At 45.4% G+C, this 17,784-nt stretch overlaps 4 protein-coding genes across 4 annotated transcripts; 3 read left to right on the top strand and 1 right to left on the bottom strand.

Moving 5' to 3' along the window:
* Positions 1–967: 967 nt before the first annotated feature.
* Positions 968–2,548, top strand: LOC128721623 (serine/threonine-protein phosphatase 6 catalytic subunit). Its single transcript, XM_053815393.1, has 4 exons — positions 968–1,349; positions 1,535–1,663; positions 1,755–1,913; positions 1,978–2,548. The coding sequence occupies exons 1-4, from the start codon at positions 1,182–1,184 to the stop codon at positions 2,434–2,436; spliced, it is 915 nt and encodes a 304-aa protein (XP_053671368.1). The 5' UTR covers positions 968–1,181; the 3' UTR covers positions 2,437–2,548.
* A 111-nt stretch (positions 2,549–2,659) lies between these two features.
* On the bottom strand, positions 2,660–5,604 carry LOC128730996 (protein suppressor of forked). The gene is made up of 9 exons (XM_053824091.1): positions 5,566–5,604; positions 5,364–5,477; positions 5,087–5,295; positions 4,632–5,019; positions 4,368–4,559; positions 4,107–4,298; positions 3,787–4,033; positions 3,162–3,725; positions 2,660–3,083 (listed from the first exon to the last, which is right to left on the bottom strand). Exons 1-9 carry the CDS (start codon positions 5,602–5,604, stop codon positions 2,866–2,868), a joined length of 2,163 nt encoding a protein of 720 aa, XP_053680066.1. The 3' UTR covers positions 2,660–2,865.
* Positions 5,605–6,793: 1,189 nt separating this feature from the next.
* On the top strand, positions 6,794–8,563 carry LOC128720207 (facilitated trehalose transporter Tret1-like). Its single transcript, XM_053813864.1, has 5 exons — positions 6,794–6,851; positions 6,937–7,167; positions 7,241–7,539; positions 7,604–7,858; positions 8,003–8,563. The coding sequence occupies exons 1-5, from the start codon at positions 6,794–6,796 to the stop codon at positions 8,561–8,563; spliced, it is 1,404 nt and encodes a 467-aa protein (XP_053669839.1).
* Positions 8,564–10,449: 1,886 nt separating this feature from the next.
* On the top strand, positions 10,450–17,129 carry LOC128719998 (clathrin heavy chain). Its single transcript, XM_053813643.1, has 6 exons — positions 10,450–10,491; positions 11,659–12,121; positions 12,186–16,232; positions 16,364–16,530; positions 16,598–16,684; positions 16,769–17,129. Exons 1-6 carry the CDS (start codon positions 10,450–10,452, stop codon positions 16,991–16,993), a joined length of 5,031 nt encoding a protein of 1,676 aa, XP_053669618.1. The 3' UTR covers positions 16,994–17,129.
* The last annotated feature ends 655 nt before the right edge of the window (positions 17,130–17,784 follow it).

Raw genomic sequence — 17,784 nt, 5'->3', positions numbered from 1 at the left:
TTAATATGTTTACTAACTCTACAGGTTCCTTTTCGTCACTAAAAATATAAAGTATCTTTATCAGAAGAAACACAATTGTCTTTGATGAATTTATGACTGTAATACTGTGTAGTAACGGTGTATTTAAAAAAAGCCACGAGCTCAATCTAAAATTTTAATGTCATTTTTTCAATCGAAACATTTAAAATCACAACAACATTCAATCAAATAATTCAGTAAGATATGTAAAAAACAATTATTTCAGGAGTTTATATTTTCAATTTCAAATTCCAAATGCTGACGTTTTTTGTGATGTTGCACCACCTTGCACTGTGACACTAAGATTTACGAATTCATGTTTTCAGTAATATATTGAATTTCTATTCATTCTTTAATAATTATTTTATTTTTATCAATGATAAAGTCTTTTTATTGTTATAAATGTTTTTATTACATCACTGTACATTACTTATCTAAATGTAATTTGAAGTCCAGCTTGATGAAAATGTATGAGTTTTCCACATTTTCTGCAGTTGCGCAAATTTTACTATTTTGAAAAACAGTACCAGGCTGAACGGAGACTGGAATCCTAAACTAGATCTACAATAAATCTAGACTTCCTCCACAGACTTCATTTTTATATCCCAGTACAGTATATTTTTATAGTACCAGTAGAGTACTTCGTCTAAATTTGTTTCGGAGGAGTTTGAAATAAGCTTCTAAAAGATTCCATGATTACTAAGCGTCAGAGGAGATTTGAGGATGCATTCGAACAACACGTGTGTCGATCAAGAAGTGTTTTTTGCATACTCGAATCTCGAAATTAAAAAACAACATTCTGTTACGTAAATTTTATGAAACGATCACAAATTGGGTGGAAAATTTATTTGAAAATTTAAACAAGCTGACAGAACATGTTTGACGTTTTTTGCGTCAATTTGTCTAAATGTGCAAATGTTTCGGTCTGAATCTTGAGTAGGAACAGAAGTTAGCGATTTTTTTTACATAGACGTTGACTTTTTCCTACTATAGAGGATTGCTGTTGCTATCAGTAGAGTAATTTCTACGTTGTTACGGGTTAATTTCCTTACCCGTTCGTGTAGTTTGACGACAAAAAAGGAAAAGCAAATACGAACCACCACCGTCGAACAGACAAATCAGCTGAAAAACGGTAACATTCTTCTAACCTACACGACGGTACCATGGCTTCGGAGTTGGACCAGTGGATCGAAATTGCAAAGCAATGTAAATATTTGCCGGAAAACGATCTCAAAAAACTGTGCGACATCGTTTGCGAGCTGTTGATGGAGGAATCGAACGTACAGCCCGTCAGCACACCCGTTACCGTATGTGGCGATATCCATGGACAGGTTCGTTCTTATCCTGCGTGCGTGTATATTTAGATGAATCATGCGTCACGATCGTTGGGTACGGGAGTGATAAGAATAAAAACGCTCAACCTGTCTCAATGAAACGTGCGTTATTTATCGTCTTGTTGAGCAGGGCTATTTTCTATTCTCGAATCCAATTGTGGGGGGTTTCTTCCATTCCTTAGTTTTACGATTTAGAGGAATTGTTCCGCACCGGTGGCCATGTACCCGACACGAATTACATCTTTATGGGCGACTTTGTTGATCGAGGATACTACAGTCTGGAAACGTTCACGCGTCTGCTTACTTTGAAGGTGGGTTATCTAAAAAGCTTTTGCATAAAATATATTTTTTGCCCATTTTCTTTACACCCGCATTTTGCTTTCTTTACACCTCCCCGATCAGGCACGATATCCAAATAAAATCACTCTGCTCCGAGGGAACCACGAATCACGCCAAATCACCAAAGTGTACGGTTTTTATGATGAGTGTTACACGAAGTATGGCAACGCTAGCCCGTGGAAGTACTGCTGTAGGGTGTTCGATCTTTTGACGATCGCTGCGGTAAGGAAATTACAACGCACCCGTCCGTTTGTTTATGCAACAAATCATTAAGTTTATTTTACAGCTTATTGATGAACAGGTGCTCTGTGTGCATGGTGGCCTTAGTCCCGAGATAAAAACGCTTGATCAAATACGCACGATTAATCGCGACCAGGAGATACCACACAAAGGCGCCTTCTGCGATCTAGTGTGGTCTGATCCAGATGATATCGATACGTGGGCGGAAAGCCCTCGCGGGGCCGGGTGGTTATTTGGCGTGTTGGTGACACAGGATTTCATGCGAATTAACAATCTCAGCATGATTTGCCGGGCACATCAGCTGGTTCATGAGGGCATTAACTATCAGTTCCTCAAGCAGCTCGTTACGGTTTGGTCCGCCCCTAACTACTGTTATCGGTGTGGTAACGTGGCCTCGATACTCGAATTTACAACTGCTGACTGTTCACAGGCAAAAATCTTTAAAGCCGTCCCGAACGAAGAACGCGTGATACCAAGTCAGCGCATTACACCGTATTTTTTGTAAGAAGATTCGCATGTAAACCTGCTGCAACTAAAAGGGTGCAATTGTTTTGAAGAATTTTGTTTGATGCAGTCCCCCAAAAGCATTGCTTTTCCACATATTTTGCACAATAAACAATGAGACACTATGGAGGCGAAATGACAATGAAATGCAGAGTGTGCGTTTTTTTATTGATGTACTGTGTATCAATAATTGAGAAAAAATGCCCTGTTCCATTTATCGTGTTTTTTATTGTTATTTTCTCTCAAAGACATGGTAAGCCTCAGCCTATCATCATGACCACCGACCATCACTAATGTATATGGTACGTTTCAGCTCAGCATGTGGACATAATTCGCCTTAGTATATATTTTACAGTCACATACTTTCACTCCGTGGAACATCCATTCCAAAACCAAAATAATGCCATCCTTTAATTATGGAGATTTGCGTTTATTTGAAACGCTTCTGTTGCCTTAATCGATAGATATCGTTAGCTGGTGGGGCAGGAGCCACTGCCTCTTCGTCACTGTCTTCACCACCCGGAGCCATACGACGCCGCTTGAGCCCACCCTCGCTTGCATACGTACTGTCGTCCACGATCCAGTGTACGGATTTAGCTAGCTCAAACAATCTTGAGTCGAGTGTTCCATCACTTGGCGGTGGTGGGACTGAAATGGGGAGAAAGTAAATAAGCCGTTGATTATCGGTATAACAAAAATGTTACACAAATTCGAATGCTAGCTTACCCTCAGGAAGTTGTATACGGTTAAACACTTCAATTAGTTTATCCACTGCTACGAATGGGCCTTGAAAACTGACGGGTGGTGGTAAAATAGCGCACAAAGCGGCCAACGCTGCTGGCTGAGGAAACGTTCCACCGGGCACCGGATGTTCTCCGGGAAATGCGTTCGGTTTTGGTTTGTACGGTATCATCTGGCTGAAGTCGGGTCTTGCAAGCTGCGGAGGCTGCTCCGGTTGTTCTTGAACGGGAGCCGCTGCCGGTTTCACGCCCGTCACGCTTATCATGCCGTGCGTTTCGCTGTACCCGATTGATTTCAGCTCCGATGAAGAACACGGATAGAGATCGAGAAATTTGTAGCGATCGACTAACTGGGCCGTCTCCTTGCCTTCGAACTCTTTTAACTTCTCTAGCACGGCACTACGGCGCCGTTCGACCTTTACTATGCTGGACAGATCGCCGATGTTGGATTCAAACTCTAGGAACCGGTTCCACACTTCGACCGAGAGTTGGGGCGTTAAACCGCCCGATGAGAGCACTCGTTCAAATAGCACACGTGTATTGTTATCCTCTAACAAATCGAAACATTTAGGAATTAATTTGTTTCCTCCTTCAACCATACGGGTACGTACCGTTCAGATGGGATAAATAATCAATGTAGCACATTACGTATTCGGGACATCCACCGAATCGTTTGAGACCCAATTCAAATATCCGAAAAGCAATGTCCTTGTCTTTACTGCAATAGTATTCCATTAGGGCGGCAGCCACAAACACATGATATGTGGAGCGAACGTCTTCACGAGCTTTCTTGAAGACGGCCCTAGCCGACTTTATACCTTCGGCTCGCCGTGCAAACTTCATGTACTGTATGTATGCCTATCGTAAAAGAGAAGTCAGTATCAAGAGATTAACTTTTTATCCTTAGATACATTTCATGCACAATACATACCAATGTGGGGTCGATATCGGTGATAGCGAGGAATTTATTGTACATCTGGTGAACTTTATCATATTTCAAGCGCCCTTCTTCGAAATCCGCATAAGCAAAGTAGAGCAATGCGTTTCTGCTCAAAACTGAGTTGATGGCACGCTCTAAAATATTTGCAGCTTCATCACTGAACACTTTAGCCGCGTTAAGATCCTAGCATGAACGTCCGAAAGAAAGTAATGGTTAAAGCAAACATGCATGATGGTCAAACGATTAACGTACCCCTTTTTCAACGAGTAGTTTCGAGCTTTGATCCAGGTATTGTGCCGCTTGATGCCACACTGCAGGATGGTGTGTGAGAACGAGCAAACATTGCTCTATTGCAAACATAACACGGCGAGTTACGAGCGCATTGTCTTCGCTACGCAATGGGTTAGACTTTTCAAATGCAACATATTTTTTCCAAAGATCCACCTAAATGGAACATCCACTCCATTATATCTCAATTTCTAATGATTTATGTCTATTTTCTTGTCTGCCACTAACCTGTTTAATTTCTTCCTTTGTAACTGTTGGCGGTACGGCTGGAAGGTTTCGGTTCAGCCCTTTTGTTACAATTTCAAGCTCTTTTGCAACACGTCTTGCGTTCATGTAATCCCGCGATCGCTCTACGCTCATTTTTTCGGAAATGATCGGATTTATGTTTTGCTCAAATGCGATGTAATCCTTCCATAAATGCTCGATGCCGATAATCGGTGTTATCACTGCTCGCTGGTAGACTTTTCGAACGGCGGTTATTTTTTGATTCTCAGCATAACTGCCCACGGCCTCGACACTCTTCAGAAATGTAATGTAGTCTGTCCAAATAGAAAATGAATGCAAATCCATTCCGATTTTTTCCAGGGCAAAATCATACGCCTGTGCCATCTTTTCTCTGAGAAAGAAAAAATTAAAGTACCATTTGTATTGATGTTCCCGGTTGTTTGGATTGTGCGACTTACTTGTGAGTGCTCAATCCAGCTTTTGTTTCCTTGACATAGGTTAAGTATAACTTCCACAGATCGATGTTCAGAATTTTCACCAAACAACGCTGAAACAGCTTCTCCACACGTTCATAATTACGGTATTTCATCTCCTGTTCGATATAAACTTTCCAATATCGAGCAGTAGTGGGAAACACGCTGACTAGTGATTCGTACAAAGATCGTACCTACAATTCTCACAAAAAAACAATCGGTTTTAATATCATAAAAAATGAAATTCCTTGTTTTTGTATACCTCGTTGACATGCCGGCTTTGCCCTTCGCGAACCAATAGGGACCATGATTCTACATCGAACGGTCGCACTTCCACCGTTTGCTGTGCTCGAACTAATCTTTCGTGACCCCATTCCTAGCAGATGGGTAATGATTGCATGTGTTATTATATGCTAGGTGATTTCGGATCTGGAACCGGCACTTTTGGAGCACACTCAACTTACAATATCAAACTTAAGTTGTTCTTTCAGCTGCTGTGTCATTTTCGTCCTTGCTCAAGAAGTGTTTACTTCCGCACAAAAACAAAACTATTTATAACAGAACACTCAAAAGATTGTTTCATGCACAGTGGCAAATCTTTCTCTAAATTAACCGTATGTAAAGAAAACACTCTACAAGTCTCCCTAATGAGCTATTGAGGAAAATGCCAAGACGCTTCTTATTCTTCTTGTTTATCGTTTGTCAAAATATCAGACGATTCTATGAGATATTCCGGCTTTTATACATGCGTTTCCTAAGCTGTTTTCTAAAACGTGTTTGTACACTGCATCCGCATAACTAAAGAGAACGTAGTTTTAGTTATTTATCATTAAAAACATAATATAGAGTAATTTTATCTATTGCAAAAGCAAAACCCCCCGCGAATTGTAAATAACCGATCGCATCAATCGGTGGGCATCAAACACGTAGTTTGACAAAATAAATGTCATTTTTTTTAAAATATTTTGCTATCAATCTAAGATCGTTATTATATTAGGGTGGTGTTAAAAATTCAAAGAAAACATATTTTTTTTATTTAGTCTTTATTTTGATATCATACGGACAATGTATGCATATATGAACAATAGGATAGAATCAGCTAGATCATTGTTTGACGTACATCTAATATGAATTAACATACAAAAAGCGTAAAACTATATTATAAAGGCAATTCGGAAGATTTAAATGTTTTACATTTGTATAAGTTTCCTTATATTGTGGTTGATCTTTCATTCCTAAAATAAATTAATAAAAACGACGTTTTGGCGTAAAAAGATTTGTTAAATTAAAGGAATAAGGTGGCTACAAATATTACTAGCTGTGGTGTAATTGTGCTGTGGTGTAATTTTAATGATGTAAAAAAATTTGAATTTTTGAAAATTTTTAGAAAATATTCAAAGTTTAAATTCAATTTGTTTTGCAATTTTGAAATAGTTAGGATATAGACTTATGGAAAATTCATTTAATGAAACCTTATACATAACAAGTTATCAATCATGAAGCTTATCGGTTTATCCCTTGCTGATAACACGTCGTAAAAAATCCACATTGATGTGATTTTGTTTGGGTTTTATCAATTGAGGACTTTTCTCTCTCTTACATTCATTGAATACGGTATATGATTCGCAATCATGTATATATTGCCTTTCGAAGTATCATTCCTGTACGTTGCCAGACGCTGCGCCAACAAGAATGGTCAAACTACCGTATTATTTTCCCAACCAAAATCAATGCATCGCGGCTTTAGCAGGTAAAAAAACTATAGCTTCCACATAATTGCGAATGTGCCTGAGTGTATCAAAATCTTGTCTATTAAAATCCCGGCATCGTTGCAGCATCCTATGGCGCACTTGTGATCGGGATGGTGTTCGGCTGGTCTGCACCAACGGGCCCACGGATGTTAGCGGAGTTTCAACGAAATTTTACCATAAACAGTAACCAATTTTCATGGTCTATTGCTTGCATGCCTATCGGGGGCGCCTTGGTTGCCATACCATGTGGCATAATGCTTAGAGCGGAAGGACGCAAAAATACAATACTATTTTTTGTGATACCATTGCTCATGGGTCGGTGATTAAGAGTGCATCTTCGTCGGGTAATGGTGATAATAAAATTCTCCTTTCGCTATTTCTTCGATAGGATGGGTGTTGCTAACCTGGGCCCAGGCAGCAGTGATGATGTACATTGGTAGATTTCTGCAAGGGCTGACTGTCGGTGCTTATTTGACGTCGGTGCCAATCTATATCGGTGAAATAGCGGACAAACAGAGCCGAGGCACTACAAGTTGTTTGTTTCAGATCATGCTTAATCTAGGCATGCTGATGTCCTTCAGTATTTCGGCAGGCGTGAACGTGTTTCAGTTGAACATTATATCCGGTTTTATCCTTCTACTTTTCGGACCTATATTTATGCTGATGCCCGAGACTCCATTGTACTTGGTTAGAGCGTAAACAATTTATCGGTTGAGATTTGAAATTCAATTACTTAATTCTTCCTTTGTAGCTTAAACGAGGACATAAAACCAAAGCGATAGAAGTTCTCAAGTGGTTGCGTGGTCCTAAAGGTAACGTTTCCATCGAGATGGAGTTGCTTCAGGCGCAAGTGGATGCCCTCGCGAATTATCCCATAAGAACCCTTAAAACGTTCCTGCATATGGCCAAAACGAAGAGGCCACTTGTTACCATTGCAGGTTTGATGATTTTCCAGCAGATGACTGGCATTAGTGCAGTTTTGTTCTACACCACTAACATTTTCATGGTAAGATAATCAAAATTATAATTCTACTATTTTTAAGATTTAAACTCAAGGTAAACGATCACTCTATGCTCCTTAGTATTATCTTATTTCTACAGCTAGATATGAAATAGTAATAAATCTTTGTTAACAATTTCTCGTTAACAGAAATCCTCGGTTTCGATGAACCATGAAGTGGCCACCATAATTGTAGGTGCAATGCAAGTCACCGGTGCTCTAGGTGCTGCGTTTGTTATCGATATAGTAGGACGTCGCTGGTTACTGATGATCTCGGCTGTAATTATGGCTTTGTCTCATGTTGCACTGGGCGTTTATTTCGAACTGCTGCATAATGGCTCAGCAGCACACGTGGAAAATTTGGAATGGCTTCCGGTACTTGGGTTGTCCGTGTTTGTAGCCCTATTTTCGGTCGGGTTTGGATCGGTTCCGTCGATTATGATCAGTGAAATGTTTGCGATCGAAGTAAAAGATTTTGCTGGCTCTTTGGCTTCAGTTGTTAGCTGCACGCTATCGGTTTTGACGACGCAAACTTTCATTCCAATGCAAAATGGTCTCGGTGAGGCGGGAACATTTTGGTTATTTGCTGGATTTTGTATGCTCAGTACGATTTTTGTTTTTTTATTTGTACCAGAGACAAGAGGTAAAACAGTTGACCAAGTACAACAGCAATTGGTAAACAAAAAAGCATATTTTTGGTTGGAAAAGTAAATTTGGTTAAGTTTTTTTCATGGTACTACATTTCAACAAAAATTTAAATACATTTATCAAATGATACAGAGCAAATACTAGCCAATTAATGATAGAAGTGATAGGACAGTTTTGTGATATGAATAGACATTAATACGTTTAATTCAGAATTATAGTTTTTTTGCAAATGATTAGAAAGTGAAAGAAAATGTTATCTTTGAATTTAATTTTAACTCCGTTGTCCGCCATTTTGTATCTCAATTCTAGACCTAGTAGTAATTGGGTTAATTTAATGTTAGTAAATCAGCTATTCACCCTTGACTTTAAACACACGTACTAAGAGCTAAAGTAGGTTATTGCTGTTATTTATGTAAGAACAGCCTGGCCGTATTTAGATTTGGATAATTTTTTGTGAGCTGAAAGGCATTTCCTCCCAACAGTCGCAGATAGCCTTATCCCGGGCTGACTCGGTTAGTTTTTGTAATGGTTCTGTGACATGTAACACATGTAAGCTTTGGTAGATTTTAGAGACCTTTACAAAGGCAGTTATTTCTGTAAATTCCTTACCTTCTTCGACGGATTCAAACTGCGTAACCTCAAAGTTCGTCATCAAATCATCAATACGCAGGTTAAAGTTTAAGACGCCAATGGTTCTGTATAATACCGGTCAAGAAAGACTAAGATAAATAGCAACCACTCATCCAGCTAAAATAGGTTATCCATATTGTACAAAGTTCAACGCCAACCTTTTAATTATATCTAAAACGAACAGCGTACGTTCGTGAATCAGCTGATTGAAAAATAATGCAAACTGCTCCGACTGCTGTCAGATGGGTTATGCACTTTTCGCTAGATGCATCTGTCAAAGTATCCCTCTTTCACGCAACCTTGGCTCGTATGGTTAAAGCCAGTCTTCGCATTTCTCTCAATTTCGGAAAGGGTCGAGGCGAAGAGCAGTAGAAATAATATTACAACAAAACTTTATCTCGAAGCGCCACGGCGGACAAAGCACTTTAAGAGAAAAATCTACGCATTGGTGAGTGGGAGGTGTGCTTTGTGCAGCTAAGGCCGTTAGTTTCGTTTTTTCTCCCTGAATGAGGCGTGCAAGATAGCGTTACGGGGACACGAACCATTTTTCATCTACTTCTATATGTTCAGTGTTCTGCTACCAGCGCAGAGAAAAGTGGTAAATAGCATCGTGAAGTAGTACCCAAAGGCGGTATGATTAATGGTTGGATTGGACTACACAAACAAAGGTGCTGCTGGAATGGTGGCGATGTGCTTCTAATTGGATTAAAGTGAATATCCCACGGACCGGATATGTTACCGAATAGTGCGGTGGTCGGCTAACATACGGTTCAGTGGGTTCGTGCGGGTTGACGGGGGCATGGGCGGAGACCAAGCATTTTGAAAAGTGATGTGGCACTTGGCTACCGCAGGCCTGACTCAACAGCACCAAGTGAGCGGCCATTTTGCTGGGGACGAAGAGAGAGCGAAAGAAGAGAGAAAAAAGTGTATGCGACCGTGTGCGTGAGAGCGGACATCGGAATACTAGGCACGGCTTCGGTGTTTCGCGGGAGAGAGAAGTCCAACCGTGGAAAGAAAGAGAAACAAAGCTCCTCTCACTCTCTCCCCGTGGCCGTTCCTGTACTGTGGTTTTTTCGATCCTACATGTTTTTGATTTGATTAGTTTTTATTTCGCCCTTTAGTAAGGTCCCACGGAAAACCGTTGGATGAATACAGTGCCGTAGATTGGCTACGAGTAATACTAAAACAGTGAAACTCGTTGTGAACAAATAGTGCCCTGTCTGGTCGATCCGTAAATAATACAACTTGATTAGTACATCAGATCCCTTTTCCGAGGAGACCCTTTCGACGTGTAGCAAGGAGTAAACGTAGCCGGAACAATGTCGCAACAACTGCCGATACGTTTTCAGGAGCACTTACAGGTGAGTTCGAGAAGAGCATTGTTCTTTTTACCAGCGGTGCGTGACGGCAGCACACGAGGAAAAAGAAAAGTATTCACTCCAACTACGGTAACGAGATGACCTAGAAAATTGTCGCACATCATCATCCCACCCATCGGGAGAAAGGTTTGGTTGGTTGGTCATGTGCCACAGCCCGACGCCCCTTTTTGTGCTTTAAACGATAACTGACACTATTGGAATCTGGGCATGAGTCACCGTGTCATAGTGTCGATCTATGTGATGGGTATGGGTATGTTGGGACTGTGCTTCAATCCAAACCCTACTCACCCAGAACATGAAAGACATGCTGTGCCACATCGTCTGACGGTCAGAAGAATCGATGGCACCCCAAATTGCCCCATCTATGCGCCGCAGGGCCACAGGGATGGCAGCGTAGCGTCATAAGAGTAAAAGGGAAAGGACAGCAGCAATGCGCGCGTGTTCCGCAAACGAATTAAAGCACGGGACGAGCAGGAAGCGAGCGATTTGACATTACGCAATGGCTACTACGACCCACACCAGGGTTTCGATTGGATTTTCCTCTAATGTTCGGCTCCTTCTGCATGCAAGGAGCTGGCTTTGAACCGTCGTCGCTCCTTGTGCTGGGCTTCCAAATGGGAAACGGCAAAACTTGACCGCTCTCCATGATAGGAAATTAAATTTCCTTTTATTTAGTTATCATGTCTGTTTCTCCACGGTCACTACATTTTTGCATCCGTAGCCAGGATGCATCTGTTATACGGTTCCGATGACTTCCTTTCGATGAAGCATAAGCATTTACTACATATTACATACATTTTCTTGCCGCACGTTCATCTAACTGGCTGAAAAACGAATTTACATAGACCAACGTTGAAGATCAACGAATGGATGAATAGGCAGCCAACAGTTCCACGTCTGCAAAAAGTGGCTGCTGGTGGGTTGTTTCTTATCGTAATTCTGTTTTATTTCTTCTCCACCCTGCCATTGCATGTTTGCTATGCGCCGCGTTGATACCGTGCCATCATTATCGTCATCATCCTTTTTTTTGCCCACCACCCTGTGGCTGTGGCGCTATTATCGTTCCCCAAACCGACCGCTGGACGACTGCAAACATCCTGCCTACGACCGGTTGGCGTGATAAATGTGCTGCTGTTGTTGCTGCTGCAGCTCACCAACAACAACATCAATGCGAGCTCGATCTCGTTCACCAACCTGACGATGGAGTCGGACAAGTTCATCTGCGTCCGGGAGAAGGTCGGCGAGACGGCACAGGTCGTGATCATCGACATGAACGACGCACAGAACCCGATCCGGCGGCCGATCAGTGCCGATTCGGCAATTATGAACCCGGCGAGCAAGGTGATCGCACTGAAGGCGCAAAAGACGCTGCAAATCTTCAACATCGAGATGAAGTCGAAGATGAAGGCGCACACGATGACCGAGGAGGTGGTGTTCTGGAAGTGGATCACGCTCAACACGTTGTCACTGGTGACGGAGACGTCCGTGTACCATTGGTCCATGGAGGGCGACTCGACACCGATCAAGATGTTCGAACGCCACTCGTCCCTGAACGGGTGCCAGATAATCAACTATCGCACCGATCCGAAGCAAGCTTGGTTGCTGCTAGTTGGTATGTACCCAGAAAGAGATGAAGGCTTTCGTAGGTAGTGGAATTAACTCTCTCGGGATTGCAGGTATTTCGGCACAACAGAATCGTGTGATCGGCGCTATGCAGCTGTACTCGGTCGAGCGCAAGGTGTCGCAAGCGATCGAGGGTCATGCTGCCTCGTTCGCGACCTTCAAGATGGAGGAGAACAAGGAGCTATCGACGCTGTTCTGTTTTGCCGTTCGCTCGCAAACCGCGGCCAAGCTGCACATCATCGAGGTTGGCACACCACCGGCCGGTAATGTCGCGTTCAGCAAGAAAGCGGTGGACGTGTTCTTCCCACCTGAAGCGCAGAGTGACTTTCCTGTCGCGATGCAAGTCTCGCCCAGGTACGACGTCATCTACCTGATCACTAAGTATGGGTACATTCACATGTACGACATCGAGACGGCGACCTGCATCTACATGAACCGCATCTCTGGCGACACCATCTTTGTGACGGCGCCACACGAATCGAGCGGTGGCATTATAGGTGTCAATCGCAAGGGCCAGGTGCTCTCGGTGACCGTTGATGAGGAGCAGATCATCCCGTACATCAACACGGTGCTGCAGAACCCAGATCTGGCGCTGCGCATGGCCGTACGTAACAATCTGTCCGGTGCCGAGGATCTGTTTGTGCGCAAGTTCAACCAGCTGTTTCAGAACGGGCAGTTCGCGGAGGCGGCCAAGGTGGCTGCGATCGCACCGAAGGGCATCCTACGAACGCCCCAGACGATCCAGAAGTTCCAACAGGTGCCGGCCCAACCGGGCACTAACTCGCCGCCGCTTCTGCAGTACTTTGGCATTCTGCTCGATCAGGGCAAGCTGAACAAGTACGAATCGCTCGAGTTGTGCCGGCCGGTGCTGGCGCAAGGCCGCAAGCAGCTGTGCGAAAAGTGGCTGAAGGAGGAAAAGCTCGAATGCAGCGAGGAGCTGGGAGACTTGGTGAAGCCCTCCGATCCGACACTGGCGCTTTCGATCTATTTGCGCTCAAACGTGCCGAACAAGGTGATCCAGTGCTTCGCCGAGACGGGACAGTTCCAGAAGATTGTACTGTACGCCAAGAAGGTGAACTATAGTCCGGATTACGTGTTTCTGCTCCGCTCCGTGATGCGCACGAACCCGGAGCAAGGATCGGGCTTTGCGAGCATGCTTGTGGCCGATGAGGAGCCGCTGGCGGACATCAACCAGATCGTGGACATCTTCATGGAGCAGAATATGGTGCAGCAATGTACGGCATTCTTGCTGGACGCGCTCAAGAACAACCGGCCTGCTGAGGGTGCGCTCCAGACGCGCCTGCTCGAGATGAACCTTATGTCGGCCCCGCAAGTCGCCGATGCGATTCTTGGAAACGCCATGTTCACGCACTACGACCGTGCGCACATTGCGCAGCTGTGCGAGAAGGCTGGACTGCTGCAACGTGCTCTCGAACACTACACCGATCTGTACGACATTAAGCGGGCGGTTGTGCACACTCAGCTGCTGAACGGTGACTGGCTGGTCGGGTTCTTCGGTACACTCTCGGTGGAGGATTCGCTCGAATGCCTGAAGGCGATGCTGACGGCTAACATTCGGCAGAATCTGCAGATCTGCGTGCAGATTGCGACAAAGTACCACGAACAGCTGACGACGAAGGCACTGATCGATCTGTTCGAGAGCTTCAAGAGCTACGAGGGATTGTTCTACTTCCTTGGGTCGATTGTGAACTTTAGCCAAGACCCGGAGGTGCACTTCAAGTATATTCAAGCCGCTTGCAAGACGAACCAGATCAAGGAGGTAGAGCGCATTTGCCGCGAATCAAACTGCTACAACGCGGAGCGTGTCAAGAACTTCCTGAAGGAGGCGAAACTGACCGATCAGCTGCCGCTGATTATAGTGTGCGATCGCTTCGATTTTGTGCATGACTTGGTACTCTATCTGTACCGCAACAGCCTGCAGAAGTACATTGAAATTTACGTGCAAAAGGTGAACCCGTCGCGATTGCCCGTCGTCGTTGGTGGTTTGCTGGATGTCGACTGTTCCGAGGACATTATCAAGAATTTGATCCTGGTGGTGAAGGGCCAGTTCTCGACGGACGAGCTGGTAGAGGAGGTTGAGAAGCGCAACCGGCTGAAGCTGCTGCTGCCGTGGTTGGAGTCGCGTGTCCACGAGGGATGCGTCGAACCAGCGACACACAACGCGCTGGCTAAGATCTACATCGACTCGAACAACAACCCGGAGCGGTTCCTGAAGGAGAACCAGTTCTACGATAGTCGCGTCGTTGGACGGTACTGTGAGAAGCGCGATCCGCATCTCGCGTGCGTTGCCTACGAAAGGGGTCAGTGCGATCGGGAGCTGATCGCGGTGTGCAACGAGAACTCGTTGTTCAAATCTGAAGCACGGTACCTGGTGCGTCGCCGTGATGCAGAGCTGTGGGCCGAGGTTCTGTCGGAAGCGAATCCCTACAAGCGTCAGCTGATTGACCAGGTCGTGCAGACTGCACTGTCAGAGACGCAGGATCCGGACGATATTTCCGTCACCGTGAAGGCGTTCATGACGGCCGATTTGCCGAACGAGCTAATCGAGCTGCTGGAGAAGATTGTACTCGATTCGTCCGTGTTTTCGGATCATCGCAACCTGCAGAACCTACTCATCCTAACGGCAATCAAGGCGGATAGGAGCCGCGTTATGGATTACATCAATCGGTTGGACAATTACGATGCGCCTGATATCGCCAACATTGCGATCAATAATGAGCTGTACGAGGAGGCGTTTGCGATCTTCAAGAAGTTCGACGTAAACACGTCCGCGATACAGGTGTTGATCGAGCAGGTTAACAATCTGGAGCGCGCTAACGAGTTTGCCGAGCGGTGCAATGAGCCGGCTGTGTGGTCGCAGCTAGCCCGCGCCCAACTGCAGCAGGGTCTGGTGAAGGAGGCGATCGACAGTTACATCAAAGCGGATGACCCAAGCGCGTACATTGACGTGGTGGAAACGGCCAGTAAAAACGACTCCTGGGAGGATCTGGTGCGCTACCTGCAGATGGCACGCAAGAAAGCTCGCGAGAGCTACATCGAGAGCGAGCTGATTTACGCGTACGCTCGTACCGGTCGGTTGGCCGATCTGGAGGAGTTTGTGTCCGGACCGAACCATGCCGACATTCAGAAGATCGGCGATCGGTGCTTCAACGACCGTATGTATGAGGCGGCCAAGCTGCTGTACAACAATGTCAGCAACTTTGCACGCCTCGCCATCACGCTGGTGCACCTGCGCGAGTTCCAGGGTGCGGTGGATGGCGCACGCAAAGCCAACTCGACGCGCACTTGGAAGGAGGTGTGTTTTGCCTGCGTGGACGCGGAAGAGTTCCGGCTGGCGCAGATGTGCGGCCTGCATATTGTGGTGCATGCGGATGAGCTGGAGGATCTGATCAACTACTATCAGGATCGGGGCTACTTCGAGGAGCTGATTGGTCTGTTGGAGGCCGCACTGGGGCTGGAGCGGGCGCACATGGGCATGTTTACTGAGCTGGCAATCCTGTACTCCAAGTACAAACCGGCTAAGATGCGTGAGCATTTGGAATTGTTCTGGTCCCGTGTCAACATCCCGAAGGTGCTGCGGGCAGCCGAACAGGCGCATCTCTGGTCCGAACTGGTGTTTTTGTACGACAAATACGAGGAGTACGACAACGCTGTGCTGGCAATGATGGCACATCCGTCCGAGGCGTGGCGAGAGGGCCACTTCAAGGACATTATTACAAAGGTTGCCAACATTGAGCTGTACTACAAGGCGATCCAGTTCTACTTGGACTACAAGCCACTGTTGCTGAACGACATGCTGCTCGTGTTGGCACCACGCATGGACCACACGCGAGCGGTCAGCTTCTTCACAAAGCAAGGCCACCTGCAGCTCGTGAAGACCTATCTGCGGTCAGTGCAAAGCCTCAACAACAAGGCGATTAACGAGGCACTGAATGGGCTGCTGATTGACGAGGAGGACTACCAAGGTCTACGTACGTCGATTGATGCGTTCGACAACTTTGACAACATTGCTCTGGCACAGAAGCTCGAGAAGCACGAATTGACCGAATTCCGTCGCATTGCCGCTTACTTGTACAAAGGTAATGGTTTCCCCACGCAACACATGTTCTAGTTGGGACTGTGATGTGGCCTCAAGAAGAACAAAAAATAAATAGCTTCTCGTTTTAAGAAGCGCAATTTTCACTCATCACACATATTTTCCCCGTCGCAGGAAATAACCGCTGGAAGCAGAGTGTGGAGCTGTGCAAAAAGGATCGTCTCTTCAAGGATGCGATGGAGTACGCAGCCGAGTCCCACCAGGGTGAGCTGGCGGAGGAGCTGCTTGGATGGTTCTTGGAGCGGGGCGCATACGATTGCTTCGCAGCATGCTTATTCCAGGTGAGTGCATCATTTAAAGGCTTTGATTTCTTTGCTAACCAATCTGCCTGTTGCCTCTTCTTAAAAGTGCTACGATCTCCTGCGACCCGATGTTATACTAGAATTGGCATGGCGTCATAACATTATGGACTTTGCAATGCCTTACATCATCCAGGTAGGTGTAAATGCACGATGTTTGCTCGATGGCTCTGAACCATGCATCTAACAATGGGCTCTTTCTGTTTGCGCCACATGACAGGTGACGAGAGAGTATACCTCCAAGGTGGACAAACTCGAAGCGTCCGATGCAGAGCGGCAAAAGGAAGGTGACAGCACCGAGCACAAGTCGATCATCATGCCCGAACCGCAGCTCATGCTGACGGCTGGGCCTGGTATTGGAATGCCCCAGTATGCGCCGCAGTACGCCGGTGCGTACGTGCCCCAGCAACCAAATATGGCTCCATACCAGTACGGTGGTATGTAAAAGCGCAACGCAACTGAGCAAGCTAGCACCGGAAGTGGGACGTGCGAGGCAGTCGCAACAGCAGCACAGCCACCAGGCACACTGGCCTTGTGTATAGAGACGGGTAAATGGGATGGGATGCGCAATACCGTTGGATATCGCCACACAATTTACGTTTTTTGTTGTCAAATTACATTACGATAGCGGGCAGTTCATTGCAGTCCAGCTTTCTGCATCACAATGCGGTGTGAAACATGCCTTCCCTCGGTTTTCTTTTAGACGAAGATTGTCTGCAATATGACAAGCGTCCTGCAGAATACCCGATACTTTAACCCTGCGCCACCTATTTATCTACCTCTTCTTCCAACGCGTTATCAATGCGTGTCCTTAAATCCCTACACCAATGGCATGTCGCAACAGGTGGTGGAAGCGATCCAGCGCAAGCAGCGATGAGTGACGAGATCCCTATTAGAAAACTGTCAGATTCTTAAGGGCTCAGATGCTTTCCCACCGTTATCCTTGTTTATGGCCGTTGCCTTGAATTAGTTTAATCCTTTCATGCGCTTTTTACTGCTTTCACTAATGCTGCAACTGCTGTTGCTACTGCTATCCGCGCCGTAGCCGGTGCTCGGTACCACTCAGTCTGTCTGTGGTCATCGTCATCGTGTTTTCTTCGTTCATCGTTTACTGTCGTCGTTCCATATTGTTTGTGTGTGTGTGCGCGCGCGGTCATTTTCGTTTCCCATACCGCCTGTACCGGTACCGGCAATGCTATATGAATCATCAGCATTTAGTAAAATTTCCCGCCCGAT

Source organism: Anopheles nili, chromosome 2, assembly GCF_943737925.1.
Source record: "Anopheles nili chromosome 2, idAnoNiliSN_F5_01, whole genome shotgun sequence".
NCBI classification, from domain to species: domain Eukaryota; kingdom Metazoa; phylum Arthropoda; class Insecta; order Diptera; family Culicidae; genus Anopheles; species Anopheles nili.
The sequence above is the reverse complement of the archived record's forward strand: the minus strand, read 5'-3'. Positions and strand labels throughout refer to the sequence as shown.

Coding starts and splice junctions, on each gene's coding strand:
- LOC128719998 (XM_053813643.1), top strand. CDS start 10,450: ATGTCGCAACAACTGCCGATACGTTTTCAGGAGCACTTACAG. Junction 12,122..12,185: donor AGCTTGGTTGCTGCTAGTTG/GTATGTACCCAG, acceptor TCGGGATTGCAG/GTATTTCGGCACAACAGAAT. Junction 16,531..16,597: donor TCGCAGCATGCTTATTCCAG/GTGAGTGCATCA, acceptor TCTTCTTAAAAG/TGCTACGATCTCCTGCGACC.
- LOC128730996 (XM_053824091.1), bottom strand. CDS start 5,604: ATGACACAGCAGCTGAAAGAACAACTTAAGTTTGATATT. Junction 5,020..5,086: donor GCTGGATTGAGCACTCACAA/GTAAGTCGCACA, acceptor TTTCTTTCTCAG/AGAAAAGATGGCACAGGCGT. Junction 3,726..3,786: donor TTATTTATCCCATCTGAACG/GTACGTACCCGT, acceptor TCGATTTGTTAG/AGGATAACAATACACGTGTG.
- LOC128721623 (XM_053815393.1), top strand. CDS start 1,182: ATGGCTTCGGAGTTGGACCAGTGGATCGAAATTGCAAAGCAATGTAAA. Junction 1,350..1,534: donor GTGGCGATATCCATGGACAG/GTTCGTTCTTAT, acceptor TCCATTCCTTAG/TTTTACGATTTAGAGGAATT. Junction 1,664..1,754: donor CGCGTCTGCTTACTTTGAAG/GTGGGTTATCTA, acceptor CTCCCCGATCAG/GCACGATATCCAAATAAAAT.
- LOC128720207 (XM_053813864.1), top strand. CDS start 6,794: ATGGTCAAACTACCGTATTATTTTCCCAACCAAAATCAATGCATCGCG. Junction 6,852..6,936: donor ATGCATCGCGGCTTTAGCAG/GTAAAAAAACTA, acceptor GCATCGTTGCAG/CATCCTATGGCGCACTTGTG. Junction 7,168..7,240: donor TGTGATACCATTGCTCATGG/GTCGGTGATTAA, acceptor TTTCTTCGATAG/GATGGGTGTTGCTAACCTGG.